The sequence below is a fragment of the Scleropages formosus genome, chromosome 16, assembly GCF_900964775.1.
Source record: "Scleropages formosus chromosome 16, fSclFor1.1, whole genome shotgun sequence".
NCBI classification, from domain to species: domain Eukaryota; kingdom Metazoa; phylum Chordata; class Actinopteri; order Osteoglossiformes; family Osteoglossidae; genus Scleropages; species Scleropages formosus.
Genome location: NC_041821.1, coordinates 21549801 through 21571448, shown reverse-complemented (window position 1 = coordinate 21571448; position 21648 = coordinate 21549801). Strand labels below are relative to the sequence as shown.

The window sequence follows — 21648 nt, the reverse complement described above, 5'->3', positions numbered from 1 at the left end:
GGTGTGCATATTCTGCCCTGCGTTCAAAATCCAAAAAAGTGTAGAAACCACTTCAGCACCCTCCATCACCAGAAAAACCACAGCAGGGGTCACAGGGAGTGGAACTGAACTTGATGACACTAACCCTGCCTACCTCTGTCCAAAGATTTTTAAAGGCAAAAAATAAAAAATAAAAAATGGATGTACAGTCTTGTGCATTTGTCCCATGTAGACTCACACAGAGACTGCACAGAAACATGTATATGTAAGGTGCACGTGTCTATTTATTTATTTAGCAGACACTTTTCTCCAAAGCAACTTCCGATGAACTCTATGCAGTGTTATCAGCCCACACACCTTATTTACCAAGGTGACTTACACTGCTAGATACATTACTTACACTGGGTCACTCATCCATACATCAGTGGAACACACTCTCTCTTTGTCACTCACACTATGGGTGAAACTGAACAGCATATCTTTGGACTGTGGGAGGAAACCAGAGCACCCAGGGGAAGCCCACACAGACACAGGGGAGAACATTCAAACTCCACACAGACTGAGCAGGGATCGAACCCACGTCCTCTTGCACCACCCGGGTGCTGTGAGACACAGCGCTACTCGCTGTGCCACCGTGCTGCCCCACCTTACCTTGAAGAAGCTCCCGCTCCGGTCCAGCGGGCGGGGGGGGTCCAGGGTGCCGGCGGCCATGCTCCGCTGCTGCCGTGGTGGGGCCAGGGGGCAGCCAGGGTCCTGCAAGTCACAGGCGGACAGCAGATTAAGTTGTGGCCCAATAGCAGGAAATTCCAGTCCAGCCGCAGTGAGCTGTGCGAGAGTCACAATGAGCACACCCTCGCTCTCTCTCTTACTTGATCACCCATGCTCTCCCTGGCCAATCCAATCTAATCTCCTGCCACTTTTTCCGGCAACAAGGGCCATGTGTGCAGGCCCCTAACCCCCCCTTCTCTCTCAAGACATAGCCTCCCTCTGCTCCTACACAACCTCCAAACCCCATCTCGTCCTTCCTGCTGCAAAACCTGACAGACAATATTATCTGCAGACGTCCTCCTGTGTTGATTTGAGTGGGGATGAAAGAGCTGCCCCCCCCCCCCCCAGCCCTGGCCTGTGTCTCAGCCCATGTGGAAACAATTATGGAGCCATCCCACTCTGGCAGGTGTTCAAAGTGGTGTAGGGAGATGCTCCGAAACCCAAGTTCAGTGGAAAAAGAAAAGAAAGCTGACAAACCAGGGAGGCTGTAGAGTCCCTGGTCCCAAAGATGAGCAGGTCCCGAGGCTTCGGGTCAGGTGTGTATTTAACATGTGAAGAGCTTTCGAAAGGATGGGACACATTAATTATGATGCACAGGATGTTAACTTTAGAAGAAACTTGGACATTTAAGTCCACCACATTTGAAGAGGGAAGTTCAGGTATGGATCATAGCAGTAAGACACACACACACACACATTTTCAGAACCGCTCGTCCCATACGGGGTCACGGGGAACCGGAGCCTACCCGGTAACACAGGGCGTAAGGCCAGAGGGGGAGGGGACACACCCAGGACGGGACGCCAGTCCGTCGCAAGGCACCCCAAGCGGGACTCGAACCGCAGACCCACTGAAGAGCAGGACCCTGTCCAACCCACTGCGCCACTGCGCCACCGCGCCCCCCAGTAAGACACATTTCTTTGATAAATACATAAGAGTAATCAGTTTATGCTAAGTTCTAACTTTACACCCTGATATATGTTTTTACTTACCAAGAATATAGCATTTTGAAGGCCTTTAGTTTTGAGTACAGGTGGGCCCCGATTTACGATGGGGTTACATTCCGCAAAACCCATCATAAGTCGAAAATGCATTTAATGCACCTAAAATACTAAACACCACAGCCTAGCATATGTGCGATGCCATTATGGGCTTGCCACCTTTATGCTGGGCAATTATCTTGAGTTTCTCCTCAAGAGTAATTGCCCTCTTCTTCTCCTTCTTGCCACGAGTAGCAGGAGACACAGATGGGCGTTTGTGACATTATGGATGCACAAAACACAACGTAGATACAGGAGGTATCTGTATAGTTGCAGACTGGGAGATGTGGATCGCTGCCACAAGAGAGTATCGCACCATATATCGTTTGTCCGGGACAAAAAAAAAAAAAAAAAAATCAAAATTCGAAGTACAGTTTCTACTTAATGTCTATCGCCAGCTCACCATCGTAGAGTTGAAAAAAAAAATCACAAGTCAAACCATTGTAAATCAGAGACCACCTGTATAGCCATTCACATGTGTAGCTCCACCTCCTAGAAGCACGAGAAGCTGACCTCTTTGTGCCCCCTTGGTTGAGGCACAGATACCAACCCACAGGTCTGATTATGACCATCAAACCCAAAAGATAAGACAGACGTTGAAGTTTCTGTTTCTACTATTGACTCTGTTCAGCTGGGGAAGCTGGCAGCCTGTCAACAATCCAGATGTTCAGAAACGGCACAACAGAGGGCAACGGAAGATCACCACGGTACACAGTTACAGGAGACTGACTGGATCAGTAAACACCAGTGGTTCTGGACACAAACACGTTCCAGTTCACACTACTCAAAAGAGCTTTACAGAGTAGACACATGGAAAAACTTAATCCATTATTGCATCATGAGTTCTGTTAGCATTTGTTCCAAGAAATATTAAAAAGCTTAAACTTAAAAAGCTACCAACAAGCTTCTCAGTGTGCAAGTATATTTTTCAAGGTGTTGGGTGGCATGATGGTGCAACAGGTAGTTGTGGTTTTCGATCTGGATCTCTGTATGCACTGCGCTTGTTTGCCCCATGTTTGCTTTGGTTTCCTCCTACAGTTCAAAGATGTGCTTTTCACATCAACTGGTCACTCTAAATTGCCAATAGTGTGTGTGAGTGAACAAGTGTATGCGATTGCCCTGCAATGGACTGGCATGCCATCCAGGGCATACCCTGCCTCATGCCCTGTGCATCCGAGCTATACTCTGGAAGACCAAAAATGTGGGCTTACACACTCTGCTGCACTGCCTACACTCCACGGTGCTCAAACTGTCTTCTCATTCACAGAACTTGGGCGTCCTGGGTAGGTGCTCAGGAACACGCGTGATATGTGACTGAGGACATATGAGAGGCCAAGGCGTTGACATCATCGAGAGGCCGGTGCTTGTTCCCCTGGGTCTGGCCCTTATTTATTTTATGCTGCAAGCAGGAAGTCGCAGTCGCCTGACAACATACTGTCAGCACATGTAGGATTTCCTATCTGCTTTAAGCAAGAGAAGACACAGTGAAGGATTATATTTCAATGTATAGTGCATGTCTGGGCGGAAATAACTGGAATGACTGAAGGCGGGGGGGGGGGGGGGGGGGGGGGGAACAGGGTTTGGCAGTTTCTCTCAAGAAATTTCTTAAAATGCAGCATTCGCCTTCTTCTTTGACCCAGTGAGTACAGAACTACATGTGCTGAAGCAGCATGTGTGTTGATGAGCACCCTGGGTTGTGCTGATTTGCACAGTGGCACAGACTTCCACACCCCCCTCCCCCACCCCCACCCATACCCACACCCACCCAAAGGCAGTTCATGCAAAACAAACTCTGGGAAAGCAATTAGACGGCCTCCACTGAGGGTAAGAGCGACTCCGCAGAAAACAGACGGCGTTTGTTTGGTTCAACAATAAATGACAACTGTGAACATAGGCTGCTGTACACAGCCAAGCGGGACCTAGCCTCAATGGAAGCCATTGTGTGACGGATACCTTGAGAAAAATTCCAAATGACAGTGGGGGCGAGGCACCGCAGAGAAGCGCCTCCTCCAACCCCCTGAGCACCACAAAGTGGTCACCTATTTTTCAGGACAGCTATGGTGGGGGTGGGGCTCCCTGAAGGCTCCTCTGTGGGACGGCAGTGCGAGCTCAGCTGCTAGAGCACAAAAGGCGCATCTGGGCGCATTGACGACAACCCCCGGCTACACGGACACTGAGGCTTTCTGTCCCTGCCCTCCTCCGGCACTGCAGGTGCCTTGCCACTCCACCCACGGGGGGGGGGGTCCGCTAGAGATATGGAGATCGTCTCCAGACAGGTCCACAGCTCCTCAAGAGGAACACCAGAAAGATGACAACTGAACACAGCTAGAGCCCAGCGAACAATTAATTTTCCACATTCACACACAAAAATCTGAGTTATTTTATTAATTTGACTGACAAAATGAACTAACCATTTATAAAGCTGGGTGATTTTGACTATCAGTTGAGGGTAAGTATTTTCATAAACGGCACTACAGCAGGAGTGGGGACTTGAACCTGGATCCTTCAAGTGTAAGGGGGCAGGTCTAGCTGCTGCACCACCTGCTTCCCCATCTGGTTCCAACATTGGCCTGCTTTTATGAACGTAACACTTGCCATCTGACCCAAAAGGCTGGAGGAGGTGCAATTCAAAACACAAACCAGGTCTGACATGGTCTGAATGTGGCCCAGACCCTAACATATATCTTAAACACAAAATAAATGAGGCTGGAAAGCTACTGTTAAACATAAGTGCATAGCAGTGTATTTAATGGTTGCTATGAGATATCCCGATAAATGCATATACTTAAAAATGTTAGTCTAGTCTACCTTTGTTCAAGTTAATAAAAAAAAAAAAATGAAAAAGCTTTACATAATGAAAAATAGGTTGGGACAAAATATTAATAATAAAAACAAAAGTAATAAACTTACCTAAACCTGTTATATGCATTTATAATTGTTTTGTAGAGCTTTTTTTTTTTTTTTTAAACCTAAAGCGAGGTACAAAGATTATCAACTAATATTTTACTTACAACTTTGTCCAAGATCACAGCTCTAGATAAACTACACTATACTGTCTTTGACACATTTGTACAGCAGAGCCACATAACTAACAGACACAGAGCAATTTAGAGTTAGCAGATCACCTCAGTCACAGGTCTTTGGACCTGAGAGGAAACTGGAGCACCTTGAGGAAACCCACAAACTCCACACAGACTGAGCTGGATTCAAACCCATGTGTGAAAGCACAATCCAATTCCACACAAGTCACAGTGGAAATGTGCTGGCACTACAGATGTGGAAGAAAGAGCTTTAAAATACTGTGTGGTGGTCACTTTGTGAATGGTTCAGCTAAAAAATTTTAAAAAGCCAAAAATAAAACCAGGAACTATAATTTCTCAACGTTTATCAACTTTGTATATTTGAGCCTAGTCGCTCAAAACCTTTTAACTGGTTGACATCCTCCCTCCGCCCCAAGGCCAAGCGCAGGGTGTCCAATGAGTTTGCTCATAAAACCCTGGTTGAAGCAGCTGCAACAGCTGGCCAGATGTCCTGCCTTGTGTGGCATCCGCTCAGTCTGTCGTGGAGACGGGGGGGCGGGAAATGTTTGAGCGGTCTGACAGCAGGCAGACGTGGAATTTCCACAGAAAAACACCACAATGACATGTAATCTGAATACAGCTTCTTCTTCCTACTTCAAATGGCCAAATTGTGTGTGCGCACGCATGCGGATGTGTATGCAGCTGGACCTTGCCTTGCTTGAAAGAAACACATGAGCACTTAATCTCAGCAACACAATCCCTGCTCTTTCTTTCCTTTAAATATTGCTGTAGTTTTCCACAGAAGGCTGAATTCAGATCAAAGCAGGCCTTCAACTTCCCTACTCAGCACTTACCCCTTTCTGAACACGGTGAACATGAGCTACAGGGCAGCAAAACCTTTTGGTTGCTAAAATTATTGTTTAGTAAAAAGGGCATTCTTCCCTTTCCCTTTACATAACAGCACACTGCAGGCCATTATTTACGATTCCGTTAAATCAGCCTTACTGAGCCGATTACAAGTGTTGCAAACACACGTGACTAACAGGAAACTACACTTTTTTTTTTTGGAAAAAACATACTATGGTTGTGTTGAAAGAACTGGTGCCTCGAGGTCCGTTCAACAAGTAGGTAGTCACATGGTAACAAAGCAGTAAGTTGCTGTTTCATGGAAAAGAACAAGGCAGTGTGAAACTTAGAGGTTAGAGCTGTTGCTTTACAATAGAGGGTTCTAACCCTACCTCCCGCCGTAGTACGCTTGGGCAAAGCACTTACCCAAAATTGCTCCAGTAAAAACTACACAGCTATATAAATGGGTTTATAATTATAAATAGCAGGACACTGCAACTCGTTTTAGACAAAAGAATCAGTCAAATAATTACTAAACAATAGAAAAACATACAGCATGTAGTGGTAAATGAGCGACAAAATGACAGCCTGCTGAGAAACAAATACGCACTGGTATAGTCAAAAAAGTGACACCTCACTGCACAACTGATGGAGTTATAAAGGGCTAGTTCTAGTGTCAAACCAGGAGGCGATGGCACCAGTGCAGTATAGCCTATGCCACAAAAAAGGAGGGGGGGGGGGGGGAAAAAAGAAAAAAAAAAAGGGGGCAGTAAACCATTTAGCCAGATCAAGGGAACCTTCTGAAAACAGGCTAAACAAAACTGCAATAACCATACAGTAATACAAGCTCTGACAGCATTTCCCAAGGGGGTCCTCATTTCTGAGAGCCCTCAGTGAACACCATTTCTTTAACCACAAGGCTTCAGAGGGAAGATGCCTCATTTCCTGCTCTGGGTCAGGTCTCAAGGCTCTCTGACTGCAGCGCGAGTTCACGGAGGCCAACTCCGAACTGGGTCATGGGGTTAGGAGTTCAACCGAATAAGGGCGGGTATGAAACAGAGAGGTAAAAACATTTGAACCGAATCAGGTGTAATGGAGTAAAAATGATGTGGTACAATGTACCGCCTTTCAGGCTCATCTTTCACAATTCACTGTACGTAACTGTTGCTGCTATTTCGAGGCACAAAAGGGGACGGGGTCAAGTGGAAACATGGGAGCCGAAAGTTCACTGACCAATCCTCCTACCGCGAGCACACAAGCAGACACATGCAGACATGGGTGGCAGATTAAAATCGGCAAGCTGAGCCAGAGACAAAAGAGCCAAACCGCTCAGCGGTGAACTTTCCCTGAGCCACACAAAAAACAAAACAGTGGGGGAAAACAAGATCATTTGTCGACACAGAACAAACAGACCCTTCAAAAGAAGCAGACGGGACAGCTTTTGTGAGGAGTGGGTCTGTGTGTCTGAACAGGAAACCCTGAACTTGTTTTTCTGTCTATTCGTGTTCTTAGAGGACGCTGCCAGGTTTTCTGGGGTCCCCAAATACCGGCCTGGGAGCATGTGACTGTTGAGCAACAGCTCCTCAGAAGCACCAGGAAGAGGTTCCTGGGAGGAGACCAGTTCAACACCCTTTTGGCATAAACAGAAAAATGTTGTTTTCCTTCCCTTCTGAATGCCGACCATACCAACGTGTTCTGAATTTCTTCGATTTTTTTTTTTTGATGTTGATGAACTGCAGTTTTCTATTAAAAAAAGCCCTACAATTAGCTGGAAGCAGTGAGGCTTTAAAGAGCAATAGAAATTAGACAGAGGGCATGTGGTTGCAATCGGGGGCAAACCTGACTGTGGGCCTACAGGTTGCGTGACAGTGCTGTGCTTCCTTGGCTCGCCCCCGAGGCGACTCACGCTCTGAGCTTGCCTCTTCTGGGATGCGGAGAAACCAGACCTGGAGAACTCCGTTCTCGTGGAAAGGAAGAAAACACTGCACATCTGGAGGGAATTAATAATGTGGCAAGGAAAGAGTAAGCACCCAAAATTCCTGAAAAACAAGTGTGTCTAAAGAGGGTCATGAGGAAAACAGAACAAAATGGGAACAGAGCACTTCTGGTGCGGGACCTGGAATCTAGAAGGCTTCAGAGAAACATTTTAATTACAACCTGCTATCAAACTACTTACTACAATTAAGACATTAAAAGGTAAGGTAAAGAGATGCCCTCCAGGAACAGGGCTATCTTCCCCTTGTTAAGAGAAGAACGGGACACTGTATACAGCTACACACCTAAAATTATACTTTATTATTATGGAAAACACAGCTTGAGAAAACTGCACAAGCTGTTGGACCATTGAGCATCAGAAGATGCACAAATCATAGTGAACTCAAGTTTTTTTTTTTTTTTTTTTTAAACAAAGTTTCTGGAGCCAGGCACATAATGTACATTCCTAATCTGATCTTTGATAACATCATGTCATCTTCCACATCACCACAAACACTGGGCTCAGTAATGATCCTTTTTGAACACTAAGACCAATGACTAACTACATGAGGACACTAAGTTCTTGGATATAATGAACATATCAGTTTGATATATATGTAGTTAAAAGGAAGAAAAATGGGTTGCATGGTGCCACAGCTGGTAGCGCTGGTTCCTCACAGCCCCTGGGTTGTTTACTTAGATGTGGATTCAAACCTGATTCAATCTCTATGGAATTTTCATATTTTAATTGTGTTTGCAGGGGTCTCCGCCAGGTGCTCTGGTTCTCTCTCTCTCACACACACACACACACACACACACACACACACACACACACACACACAGAAACCGCTTACTTCCACTGGGGTTGAGGCGAGCCGGAGCCTAACCCGGCAGCACAGGGCACAAGGCTGGAGGGGGAGGAGACACACCTAGGATGGGATGCTGGTCCGTCGTAAGGCACCCCAAGCAGGACTTGAACCCCAGACCCACCAGAGAGCAGGCAAAGGCCAAACTCACTTCACCACCGTGCCCCCCCCCCCCCATCTCTGGTTTACATTTACGATTATTCATTTAGCTAATGATTTTTGCCAAAGCGCCTTAAAATGTTAATTTACCTACAATTATTTACCCATTTATAATTAACTGGTTGATTTTACCAGAGCAATTTTAGGGTATGTTGCTGAAAGGTACTACAGCTGGAGGTGAGATTTGAACATGCAACCTTTTGGTCCATGAGGAAACTGGTCTAACCACTATGCTACCAACTATCCAAGTGGTTTCCTCCTACAGTCTAAAGACATGTGCTTCATGTTTTCATGGACATGTGGTGAACTGGTGGCTCTGAACTGCCCTCAGTCAGTGATGGTATGTATTAGTGAACGAGTGTGTGTTTACACGTGTGTGTAATTGCCCTGTGATGGACTGGGCTGGATAGGCTCCAGACTGCTATGACCCTACAACGGACAAGAGGTTATTAATAAGGGACAATCTAGACCAAGAAGGTTGCTTTAAAATGCAAGAGGACTGCAGCAAGAAAGTAACTTCTCTCCTGGCGACAGCTTTTCTGAACATCTTTTTTGATATTCAGGAAAATATGAACTGAAGCTGAGGGATCCACATATTTCTGTCGAAGATAAGCCCTACGTCACATATGTGACATTATTCTGCATGCCATGTCCAAAACGCCCAGCAAAAAGTGAAGGGTTCCATGGTCCATAAGAAGTGAATGGGAACATTTACTGAACCATAGCATTTAACCGCAACTACGTAATCTGGCATGGTGGTGTTCACTGCGCTCAGGGGGCCGGTGTTCCACTGTGCCAAGAGTGACGGTGTATCCAGATGAATCCTGTCCACCATCCATCATCAGACCTGGAGAGAGCACCCAGGTAACCATACAACTGGGGCTGGACCAACATCATTCTGTTTATTGCTACATACTGTTTTTCATTTTTATTTAAAAAAAAAAAAAAAGAAGAAGGTCTACCTCATCTTGTTTATTTTCTTCCTGCCTGCAATTACCCATTTGCTTGGCCATATGCTCACTTGGGATTTTAATAGCAATAAAGCAACATTTTCAAAACCCATCGGCTAAGAAAACATGCCTAAAATAGAGGTAACCTCTGCTTCATTTCTAATGCAAGTGCCAGCCGTCACCGCAGAGCCTCATTTCCATTCCACAACTGAAGAGGGGGCACAGGGCGAGCCGATTTGGTTTCCCCGCCCATGTAAAAGTCATCATAACAGCACTCCAGACACATTAAGAGGAGCAGAAGGAAGAAAGAACTCCATTTAACGAAGGAAAATTGTTTCTTTTGCAGACTGAAGTCCCAGACACAGACGGGGTGCTGAACAGGACAGAACTCCGCAGTCCTATGCAGGTCCCTCCAAAACTGCATGTCAGCAATAGGGTGAGCGATCCAGGTCACAGACACAGGGCAGTTAGTGAGATGGGTATAAAAACAAGGAATTGCGGTTAAGAATCCAGGCTGGTAAACCAATGAGCCTTAGGGATTTGACACTGGGCTCCAAAAGCTTCAACGCTGTGTGTGGCGCAAAGCCTAGACAATGATGACACCAGTGTGTTCACACCTGGGTGTGGTCAGACTAACTGTCTCGCTGAGAGACAAAAGGTATAAAACTACAACAAAAGGGCTACTGGACAAATGTGCGAGAGAAACGAAGCACTGAAGAGACACTGAGTTGGAAGTTCCTTGGACAGTTAACGTGTGCATATCTACCTCCTACTGCACTTTAATGCATAGGTTCGAATCCTGCTCCGCGTGTGTGGAATTCGCATGTTCGCCCCATGTGCACAATGATAAATATTTTCCATAGTGGTGTGACACCCTATTCAACAGCTACAGGAAGCAGGCTGTAGTAAACCATTTCTTACTCCACCCTACCCTGCTTCCTGCTCACCCAACAATACTACCACCAGAGTGTGGAGGTTTGGGAGGAAATGAAAGGTTGTGGAACCACTCTCCTTCTCTGTCTCACATCACTCAGCAATTGTACAGTGTTGGGTAGGCAACCCAACTGTGATCTAGCACTGAACCAGGGTGTCCCACCCCTTAAAGCCTCAACCTTAACTACCACAACCCCAAAGACCACAAAGAGGCACCACTGCTTTAGTTTGGAGAACCAGGAGGGTGAAAAAGAAAGACACGAGGCCAACTCCTTGCAGAAGAATTTCTGTTGTGAGCAAAATCGTTAAATGTCTGAAATAGTGAAATATTACTCCAATTACTCTGGCCAAGAACCCAGCTGTAAGAAAATATTTAAACGTGTCAACTTCTATGAAAATGGTAAATACCAGCTGATAAAACAGAAGTAGTGACAAACAAAATGCCTGAAATAATGCTGTGTTCTCTGTTGCTAGGTGGTGTACTACTGTATCTAGCATTCTAAGTCACTTTGGGTGAAAAGATATCAACTAAATAACACAGTAGTACTCACTGTAAGTCTGTTAAATTAATAAATGTAGCTGTAATGTAAATGGGAAACAGAGTCAAGAAGAGAAAAACACTTCTAAAGTCAAGCACTACTACGTGTTACATTAACTAGTTCCCAACACCGCCAGACTTTTTTGTAATCACTGGATGGTTACAAAATGCGGGTGACTACTAGTTACAGATAGGAAAGCTTGGGTGCCACATGCTTTTGACGACCGCGTTTCGGGCAGCAAAATGTCAGACAACTCAGTCTTCATAAACTTCAGCACAGGCGTCCGACTGCAGCACCCGCTGGAGCGGTCCATATAGTGCAAGCTGCTGGCTGACCAAAAGTATGAAAAACACCACCATCTGCACTGCGAAGCTGCGAACAGACAAAGCGAAGCCAAGAAAACTGTTGGCCTTTGTGAAGCTGGAAGTTTAGGGGTTCCAGCTGATTTATTCAGTGGAACTAATGCCAGGGAGTTGACTATACCGCTTTGACTCTTTTCAAATCAACGGAACAGGCCGAGTCCGTGGTTTTGACATTGTTTTCTGACATCGTCACGGACGCTCAAAGTGACTAAATTCCATTCTGATCTTCAACAGATGAATTACTGCCGGTTCACGCCAAGAGAAAACACAGAAAATGCTACAGGGGAAAGAAAGGGAGAAATAAAAAGCTACACCCAGTTCAGGAGGGCTTGAGATGTTGCACAGCAAGCCAACTGACAAATCAAAGGGGGTGGGGGCATTTTTGGAAACTTTTTATTTTGGATCTCATGTTAAAATGGTTGTACCCTTTCAGACTGAGAGGCACTTCCGTAGCTATAGTTCCACCTTTCACTGCCCTCCCTATACACACCCCCTATGTGTCCTCCATACATGCACTTTCTACAGGCTCCCCTCCCTACACATCCCCCTGACTGCCTTTTCTCCTAAAACACATAGTTCACTTTCAGACCACCATATAGGCACATAAGGGTCTTTTCTTTCAATGTACAGGGCACATAAAACTAGTGCTCAAGACATCACAGCTGCCCAAGTAGGCACCAGTTACTCTTAGTGTGGTTTTGATCACAGTATGATAAACACAGTAAGATTGGAATCAGTGAAGGGAAGATTTGATGACAAATGACAGCATTAGAACATCTTTTGCATCAATGCCTTCTGCCCTCTAGGCCACATGAAAGCCAGCAGTGTTACTAAAAGACTGGTAATACTCATTTTCTACAACACCCACATCCATCCCCCCAAACCAAATCTGGATATCTCTACTCCATCAAGAACAGCAGACTAGAATAGAGCACCAGAAGTTTTCACTCACTACCTTCAAATAACATGTGCCCTACAACATTCGCCCCATGTTTTGAGGCTTTTCCCCTCCGAGAGTAGCAAACTGCTGGGGCTTCACAAACTCAACATGTGAGGAGATCCAAGGGGGAAATGCTCAAGACTGCTGCACACCACTGTGGTGAGGGAGGTGGTTTGGCCACAGGTCCCATAACTAAGGGTCATGCTTGGATTTGTAGCCATGGTGCAGTTCATGACCGATAGCAGATCAGTGGAAACCCTGAAATACAAGCAGAACCTCTCATGCCTGCAACAGCACAAGTGCAGGGTACGATAAGTGATGTCAAGTCAAATTTGACGCATGGTGACCCCCTGCACGGTTATTATGGCAAGGAATGGTATAGAAGTGGTTTACTATCGCCTTCCTCAGCATGTGTCTTTGGATTGCAAACGCCACACTCTGAGCAGGATTCAAAGAAGTGCCTGAACGTACACTTCGGACTCTGTGAGGCACCAGAGTTACCTGCTGCACCACCATGCCACTTGCAACAGCATTACATTAATTCATTTAGCTGACGTTTTTCTCCAAAGCGACTTACAATGTTAAGGTTACAGTTATTAGTTATTACAGTTACAAGCTTACAATTATTTACTCATTCATATAGCTGAGTAAGTTTACTGGAGCAATTTAGGGTCAGTACATTGCTCATGGGTACTACAGCCTGAGGCGGGGTTCAAACCTGCGACTAAGATCCAAAGGGAGTAACTCTAACGTTACACTAGCAGCTGTCCCCACCAGCATAGCGCAGCAGCTAAAATAAGTGATATCAAAATGTAAGTCTTCATCCATCACTTTCTCACATATGGCAGGAGACAAAAGCAATCAAGCTTACCAGGAAGTGAAAATTAGACAACAGATACAGTGCTCAAGTGGCTTCAGACCAGGGAGGTTAATAGAAGAGCTCTCTTGTTCTATTAATCATTTCCCCAACACTATCACATGTGCTCCTCTAGCCACTTGCTGGCGTCACTCACAAGAGGTCCAAAGCTGAAAGTCTCTAGGTTCTCTTTATGACTCCAAAGAGACGAATTGAGCTCCTTCTCAACCTCAGAACTGCTGAATCCATCGCAGCATTTAAGATGGATCTCTTTCAGACCCACTTCTCTCATGATGTCCAAAAAGCTCCATATATTAGCATCACACCAACTGCCATAATCATCCCTGTTTCTCCTGGTCAGATTCACAGTTTTATAAACAGTTATGGTTCCAGCAAAATGGCAATACCAAAGAAGCAAGCTGTGCTTCTATAATCCTGTGTCTGTATCTAAAGCTCTGCATAAGCTGAAAAATGCACTTTGTATACTGAATGAAAAATATAAGCAAATATTAAGCACCACATCAATTCTTGGCAGATTTTAGCTAGCCAAAGAGGTTATAATGAATAAAAAATATACACAAGTCTCATCAACAGAACTGTACTACTGCTTTTTATGTGGGGCACTGAGAATCGGAAGTATTCAGAGGACAGCAAGCCTTTTATGCCTTTTATAAATTTTATTTAACTACACTGGTTAATTCTCAACAGAGCTGCCATTTGCTTCCCAATAGATTTTATGCAGCTAAAGCAGGAGTAATGAAGACAGCAATGCTAGTTATACCCTATGTGGTGGACAGATCACTAGCATATCACAACACACCTTTAAATTACTTTTCAGCTTCTTGACCCAGACAAGTCATCTGGCGCCAGTGACCGACTCCCAGATAAAGCCAAGAATCAGCTGGTCCTTCCGGTTGTGCAAAAACAGACATTAAGTTTTTCCTGAAATTGCTGTACAAGCCATTAACATAGTAGAGTGACGTGTTCAGCTTGACAAACAAATCTCAGATGTTTGGTGAACAGTTTTAAACATCCCGTCTGGCTCATAATCAGAAACAAATAAACATTTAATTACTTCCCTATCGTGATGTTACCAAACAGAGCAAACAATTTTTTTAAAACAGAAAGTATACGTTACCAACCTGCAACTGTACAATTTAATATGGCACAGAGTTAAGAATTTTTTCAAACTGTAAATTATGCAACTGGACCTTCTGTCAAGTGGAAATGTAGTAGAGATGAATGTGTTTCAACAAAGAAACATAACAGTAAATGATCAAGGGTTTGGTGTAACCACAACAACAATTCCATCTAATACACTGCAGACAGTGTAGTCAACGGAGTGACTCGGGTTCAAATCTCTGTTCCTGTGCACTTGATCAAGGTACTTACCCTGAATCGATAGTGAAAAATATCCAGATGTTATTAGGTAAATGGAGGTACCTTAGTATACATGTCCACAATTCCACTGAGAGATACACAGAGGTCCCTGCAAATATTTAAACAAGCAAATGCCAAGAGCCAAGGGAACATGTATGGTCAAAACTGCACTGGGCAAAAAGAAAAAAAGATTTCTTGAGCAGTCACTTGCATTCTTTCTAAACCGTCTTTACTTCACATGGAAGTACTAGCCCTAGTGGAGAGTGGACTTGGGCTCACAGACAAAGGTCTATTGAATACAAACAATTGAAATTCAGAGCTATGTGAAACAAAAGTGACCAGCTACTCCTCAATGGGCACATAGGTTGCACAGAGGTATGAAGTGATTAAAGTTCTGGTAAGAGACATTAGCATTTCAGACAGAAATATGTGGGATCTCTTCAAACACTTTCAGCTAAACAGTCAGCTTGAGGATGAACAAAATGATGAAGAAAAATTAAGAGGAGCAGAGACAAGACAGGACATGTTGGTCTTTCCATCTGGAGGGGCCTCCTACAAGTTGAGACAAATCTGTGCAACTACCAGTTAGTTTTGACAAACACTTGGTCCAGCACTCAAAAACAAAAGATTTTGGGTTAGAAATAATCTCTCCATCCAAAAGCCAAAACAGCAAAAACTAGACCAGATTACAGTACTAGATCAGATTAAACCCTAACAGAGCAGCAACATGCAAAAGAACCAACCATACTTTCACACTGTGGACAATACTTGGAACTGGATGACAAACAGGGAAAAACAAAACCTGGCTATTTAAATAGGTTAAGCGGCATCTATCACCACAAACTCCAATCTTCTGACTAAAGGTTTAGCATCTATGTGCTTTTCTGTTTCTAATTCCAAAGCCCATTTCCCTCTGCTCAAAATTGTTTTAACAGATTCCACCAATGTGTTTATGGCATAGTGGTAAGGAAACTGTTGATCCTATCATTGGAAATATCACCTAAGTGAAGAGAGGTTTCCAACATTCCTGCTGGTTTGAGGGTTTGCCACTATCAATTTGAAGCTCAAATCTGTGCTGACGACAACACTGGTAGGAAAAGCAAAAACTGGAAACGTATAAAGCTTACATAGATTCATGTAAAACTGGGTACAGTATTTGAAAAATATAACACTTAAAAAAATACATACCATATTTAGTCAAATTAAGTTGTTCCTAAATGTGACAACCTCAGACAAGTATAACAAATTTACTAAATGCAATAATCATCTTAAACCAAATAAATAATTACAGCAACATTTTTCTTATCTGTTTTACATGTGCTAGATTCTCACTATAGATCTCAGCCACCAGAAAGGAGTCTTTTCTGCTTGCTGTTTTTATCCACTAACTCCACTACTAAGACTTTAAAACAAACTCTTTAAAATCTTTGTAAATTCAATTACACAAGTAGGATAAAAATTGCTTGTATACAGAGTTAAGCAAAGTGTCAAAAATACCTGCATTCCAAAAAACTATTTCAGAGACAAACGTATTTTTTGAGTTACATTTTAAAACAGACGAACAACAACAACAACAACAACAACAACAACAACAACAAAAAAAAGCAAGAATTCAGACAGAGCTCCATATTGAAGAGATTTTCAAGATATTCCAAGTGCTCCTTCTGGATAGAATTTGGATTATTCCTTTACAAAAAACAGACCTCACTAAATGTGAATCACTTTGGGCAAACAACAAAAGCTCCACAATTCTCATACTGAGCTGCCAAGCACAATGAGTCAATTCCAGCCATAAGCCATGAACCGGCAAGGAGCTTAGTATGCAAAATTCTGACCCACCTGTGGTCAACAACTCTTGCCGTAATGTCTGCGATTTAATTTTCATGTGCTAAATCCTCTTTAAACCAAAAAAGACCATTTGTTGACATTTGTGATTTTTACAAAGCAGTCAACTACAACCTTACCATTAATTTAAATATTCATTATACATTTACCAGGTTAATTAATTTAAGAATGGATGCTGCTGGTGTCCTGTCCGATGTGCACACACAGTGCTCCCAGGGAAGGCTACGAACCACCACAAATCTGCAATGGACAAGCAGCTATTGATAATGAATGGATGGATAAACAATATTTTAATTAAAAATTTAATAAATTTATCTTAAAGAAACAAAAAACAAAGAAGAAAGGTCTGCAAAAACATTACATGGCCTCAGCAACTTTGCAAATAATTGTGCTTTAAAGAGAGGAGGTGAAAAAAACTGGTAAACTGTTTATTACTTCCATTAAAGCATAACATTTAAACTGGACAGCTGTAGCTGCGTTATGAGCGCCAAATCTTAATTAAGGAATTATTCTAGTTACCAAAGATTTATATTTTGGTAAATAGTGATAATATTTACCATTACATTCAAGACAAAAAGTACAAGATGTTACACCCCATGTGTACATTAAACATGATTTTTGATGATTCTGGTGAAAAATTGTTATTATTAATAACAATAATATTTGCCTGTGGCCCCTTATCTATATATTGTCAAACATGAAATACAAGGCATTCAGATTTATTTACTCATCTGCTTTCTCCAAAGCAATTTACAGTGTTAATCTGCTTACAATGATGTATCCATACACAGCTGGGTACTTTTTACTGTATCAATTCAGGACAAGTACACTGATCAAGGGTAATACAGCAGGAGTGGAGATTCAAACATGGGCGCTTCCTAAGTGGAAGGCAGCAGCCACTAGGTCACCCGTTGTCCCCAAGATATATATATATTACACACACACACACACACACACACACACACACACTTTCAGAACCGCTTGTCCCATATGGGGTCACGGGGAACCGGAGCCAACCCGGTAACACAGGGCGTAAGGCCAGAGGGGGAGGGGACACACCCAGGATGGGACGCCAGTCCGTCGCAAGGCACCCCAAGCGGGACTCGAACCCCAGACCCACCGGAGAGCAGGACTGCGGTCCAACCCACTGCGCCACCGCACCCCCTTAGCCCCAAGATATAATGCAACTAAAATAACTACCCAGTATGGGCTATTTACACAATGGGTTAAAAATTCAGGGGGGCGCGGTGGCAATGGACTGGTGTCCCGTCCTGGGTATGTCCCCTCCCCCTTCACCCTTATGCCCTGTGTCATCGGGTTAGGTTCTGGTTCACCGTGAGCCCACTTGGGACAAGCGGGTTCAGCCAGTGTGTGTTTGTGTGTTAAAAATTCAACGCCAAGCCACCATACCTTCAGTGAGAAAAGTGTTGAGGTGTGTTTAATTTGAAATTCAAATTTTATTCCAACCCCTCACACCCAAGAGTTGAAGCAAACATTGTTACTGTCTGGAGTACAAATTATACTCCACTACTTCACCAGAAAGAACTCCATGACCCGCTGAGGTCTGACGTAAACAGATGCAATTTTGTACTCTAATACATCTGCTACACAATTCAAGCAATTACGATATCCTCCTATTTCTTAGAGAAAATAATTATTTCCAGTTGTTCTTCATGCTTGCCACAACATCTGCAGCTGGCATAGAACACTAAACTGAGAGAACATACAGGAGAGGGGAAAAAAGTCTATAAAGTAAATTGTATCAATACACATATTCCAATTTACAGGAAATACTGTGTTCTGTATCTTACCTGTCTATCCTTTGACTTTGTCACTTAACTTACACTTGAGTCCTTAATGCAAAGGTGAAAAACACAACGAGTTGAAGCATAGAGTAGTGCCGGTTTGTTCCCTTCTCCCCAATGTCACTCTAAATTATGATTAACTACTATGAAGTACAAACTCTTGTGCAAGGCTGGAGTAAGAACCTCTTATTCACTACACGTTCCTGATAACTACAGCACTTCCCTGCTAAATACTAAGGCTTTGCCAGCATGTACTGCATAACATGTTATCATCATTCATGCCAGTTTCTAAACTTGTATGTGACAGTGGTACACATATTGAAATCCACTTACATCAACCAGTCCACTTTATTGTTTATTTATTCACTGAAATAGATTGCAGGACTAAAGCTTAGGCTGGGAAATGACTGTCACTCATATCCCATCAGGAGTATCAATGTTGGCTGTATGTTATTGAGGCCTAACCTGTTTAGAGGAAGTAAGCAAACTATTTCAGTTACCACCTGTTTCCTGTTTATATGCAATTTCACTCCAATCTCTGAGCCAAAGTACACACCGACAGGTACGTTTATCATACACGAGACCCCTGCAATGTTTGTTAGGACTTACCTAAGTTACAGGAAGTTTTTATCCAGCTCCATATCCACTTTGCACACGACTAATCTACTGACAGCAAGCATGGTATATAAGTACAGGGGTTTTCATCAGGAAAAACGATGAAAAAAAGCCCCCGTCTGCTGTTTGCGCTCCATGATTTTTCCAACACTAAGTTAGCTGGCAGTTTTGTTTGGTTCAGAAGTGGTACTGCAGGTCTGTCCATCACTCTCACATACTAGCTCTTAATTAAATAACACGTTCACTTATAATAATTCGCAAATGACTAATAATGACAATAACAAAAACAGGTGACTATCCCGCAGACTGATACTGAGCGTTACAACATGATCCTGTGGATTCTCGTCAGACGACTCCTAAACTCACTGACCAACCAAGCAAGCGCCAGCTGAACAAACAAACAAATACATGAATGAAAGGGTTTTTTCTACTTCTAGAAGAAAAAAAAAAACATTTCAATATAAAGATATCCATAAAAAGTTTTTTTTTTTTTTTTTTAAAAAAAAAAAGGTATGAAGTGGACCAACAGCACCAGCTGAAGAAGCGCAGCGCTGCGAATGAGCTGATACGTGAAGCCGCGCGCGACAGTCACAGCGTCGTGCACGAGCTCATGTGCAGCGTTTGCTCTGTAGAAGAGCTGAACAAAGGGGGGAACTAACCTGTCCCGATGGCTCCCAAGAATCCTCAAAGACCCCTAGCTAAACATTCTCAGAGGACATTAAGCTCTCTTAATGCACTCGGCCATTTGTTGCACACAAACGCGCTGTACGTTCCGCAGTTTTCTGCCGAAGAAACTCCGACGTCTCTGCAGCGCCGGACCTCCAGCGCGAGCTGCAGTCCCAGCGAGGAGGGCTCGAGCAGAACCGAAGAGGCTCGGCGCGCGGAGCGTCACGTGACCGCCTATGGAATGTCCTGCAGAGGAGTCGTTTTTGGGAATAACTTTGTTTTCCTCATCTGGTGTCTGTTTCTTACAAAAGCCTTCCATGTCAACAAAGAAGTGTGTGTTTTCAAGTGGAAGTCACGCCAGGCATGGCTACACAATGATGTCACTCCAAAGAACCGGGCAGACTTGCCTAATCATAGCTAATAGCCTAATGGAGAATGATGAAGTAAATAAAATGGAAATGCAACAAATGAAATGCTCTTAAGAGTGGGGAATAGTATTATTTCACATTGGGGTGAAGGATGTGACCGCCCATGTTCAAGCAAATCTCAATGTACCCTCATATTTGTGTCAACTCCACTGAGTATTACAGTACTGTTTTCGATCCCCAACACGTGACAAGTTGTTACGTCACTGGGTATTTAAAGTGATTGAGTTAAGAACCATTTAGGGAGTGTTTAAGCAAAGGAGCTGCATAATATTCAGCTGCATTTATTTATTTAGATGCTGTTGTTCCACAAGGGGACTACAGGAGGAGGAGGGGGGATTCAGACCTGGGCTCTTTCACAGCAAGCTGGCACTTTTCACTACACCTGCTGCATTTCCAACAGCAAAGGGACTTTGCCAATATTTTAACACAAAGTAATCAAATAAATCACGAAACAAGAAAACTACAAATTAAACTGACAATGGATTCTTAGCGTTTCACCGATTTCCGCTTTCAGGGAGGTTCAGATCTTCATTTATATTCATGCAACACAACGGAAGATGAAAACTGTAAATTCAAGCCAAGTACAACCCAAAAAGATGACAAACGGTACCACATCAGTGAAAGACACCGAGCACAACTTCACTGCAGCACTACCAAATTTTGGGCAGCAGGAGGCATAGTGTTTAAAGACACAAACAAGCTGAAGGTTGTGTGTTCCCATCCAGGAGGGCCCCGCTGTAGAAGCCTAATACTTAACACAGAAACTCAACATGTATAAGGGGAAAAATAATATCCTTCTTATTATAAATGTCACAATACTAGCTTAACCTCAGCAACATAATACTAATATGAGCCTACGGAGAGGGAACGGAAATTAATATCAGGCGACACCATGGTAAAGAAAGGTTACACAGAATCACATCGAGTTACCATTAGAAAAGGTATCAGTAGCACAGAATTCCTACCAAGCGCACAATAGTACAGGACACACACACCCTAATGCAAAATGTGGTGAAAACACGAGAAATACACCGATCACAGAGTAAAGGACAGCATAGGTCGCGTTCTCCGTTTATTTCGGTTCATGAATCATGAGCTCCGCGCCCCCCCCAACACACACACAGAGCGCACACACCGTGGTTTGGTACCGCTACCACCGGGATGAACTGAGTTATGCACGATTCCTTAGAAAAATGACTTTAAATGTAAACCTATAACTTGAGTAAACGAATTCGTGTAAAAAAAAAAAAAAAGTCCATTAGCGATCTGACAGTGCGCGTCTCCTCGGGCTGAAGAGTCCGCGAAGTAGCGCTTAGTACTTTAATACACCGCGAACGAGAGGAGATGCGCCGCGTACGGCCTTGTCGTTGTGGGGGGTCGCTGTCATCTCGGACGTGGCGAGACACAGCCCACGAAGCACTGTGTGTGTGTTACACCGCAGGCGTCGTGAATGCGCCGAGTTCGCATTGCGAACGAGCAGCTGCTCTTAGCGGGGAGCTCACCCTTCCTCCGCAGACTCCGCGCGCGGCCGCGCCCACAGCTTCCCGCTCCCGCTCCCGCATCCTGCTCTGCAGGCTTTGGATAGCCGAGCGCAGCCTCTGCTGCTCCTTCAGCACCTCAACGAGGAGCCACATGATCTCCCGCTGAGTCATCATTGTCCGCGGCAGAAAAAGAAGGAGC

The 21648-nt window shown here is 43.9% G+C and overlaps 1 protein-coding gene across 3 annotated transcripts in view; it reads right to left on the bottom strand.

Moving 5' to 3' along the window:
- LOC108933786 (ras and Rab interactor 2-like) overlaps positions 1 to 21524 on the bottom strand; it is a 47923-nt gene extending 26399 nt beyond the window's left edge. For 2 of the 3 annotated variants that reach the window (XM_018751109.2, XM_018751111.1), the window contains exons 1-2: positions 19534 to 19715; positions 631 to 732 (exon numbers count right to left, since the gene is read on the bottom strand). In XM_018751109.2, coding sequence (XP_018606625.1) covers positions 631 to 690 — 60 coding nt within the window. In that variant the 5' untranslated portion in view covers positions 691 to 732; positions 19534 to 19715. Of the gene's footprint in view, positions 1 to 630; positions 733 to 19533; positions 19716 to 21470 lie in introns of those variants that run through there. The other variant, XM_018751110.2, reaches the window with a different exon arrangement.
- Between the last annotated feature and the right edge of the window lie 124 nt (positions 21525 to 21648).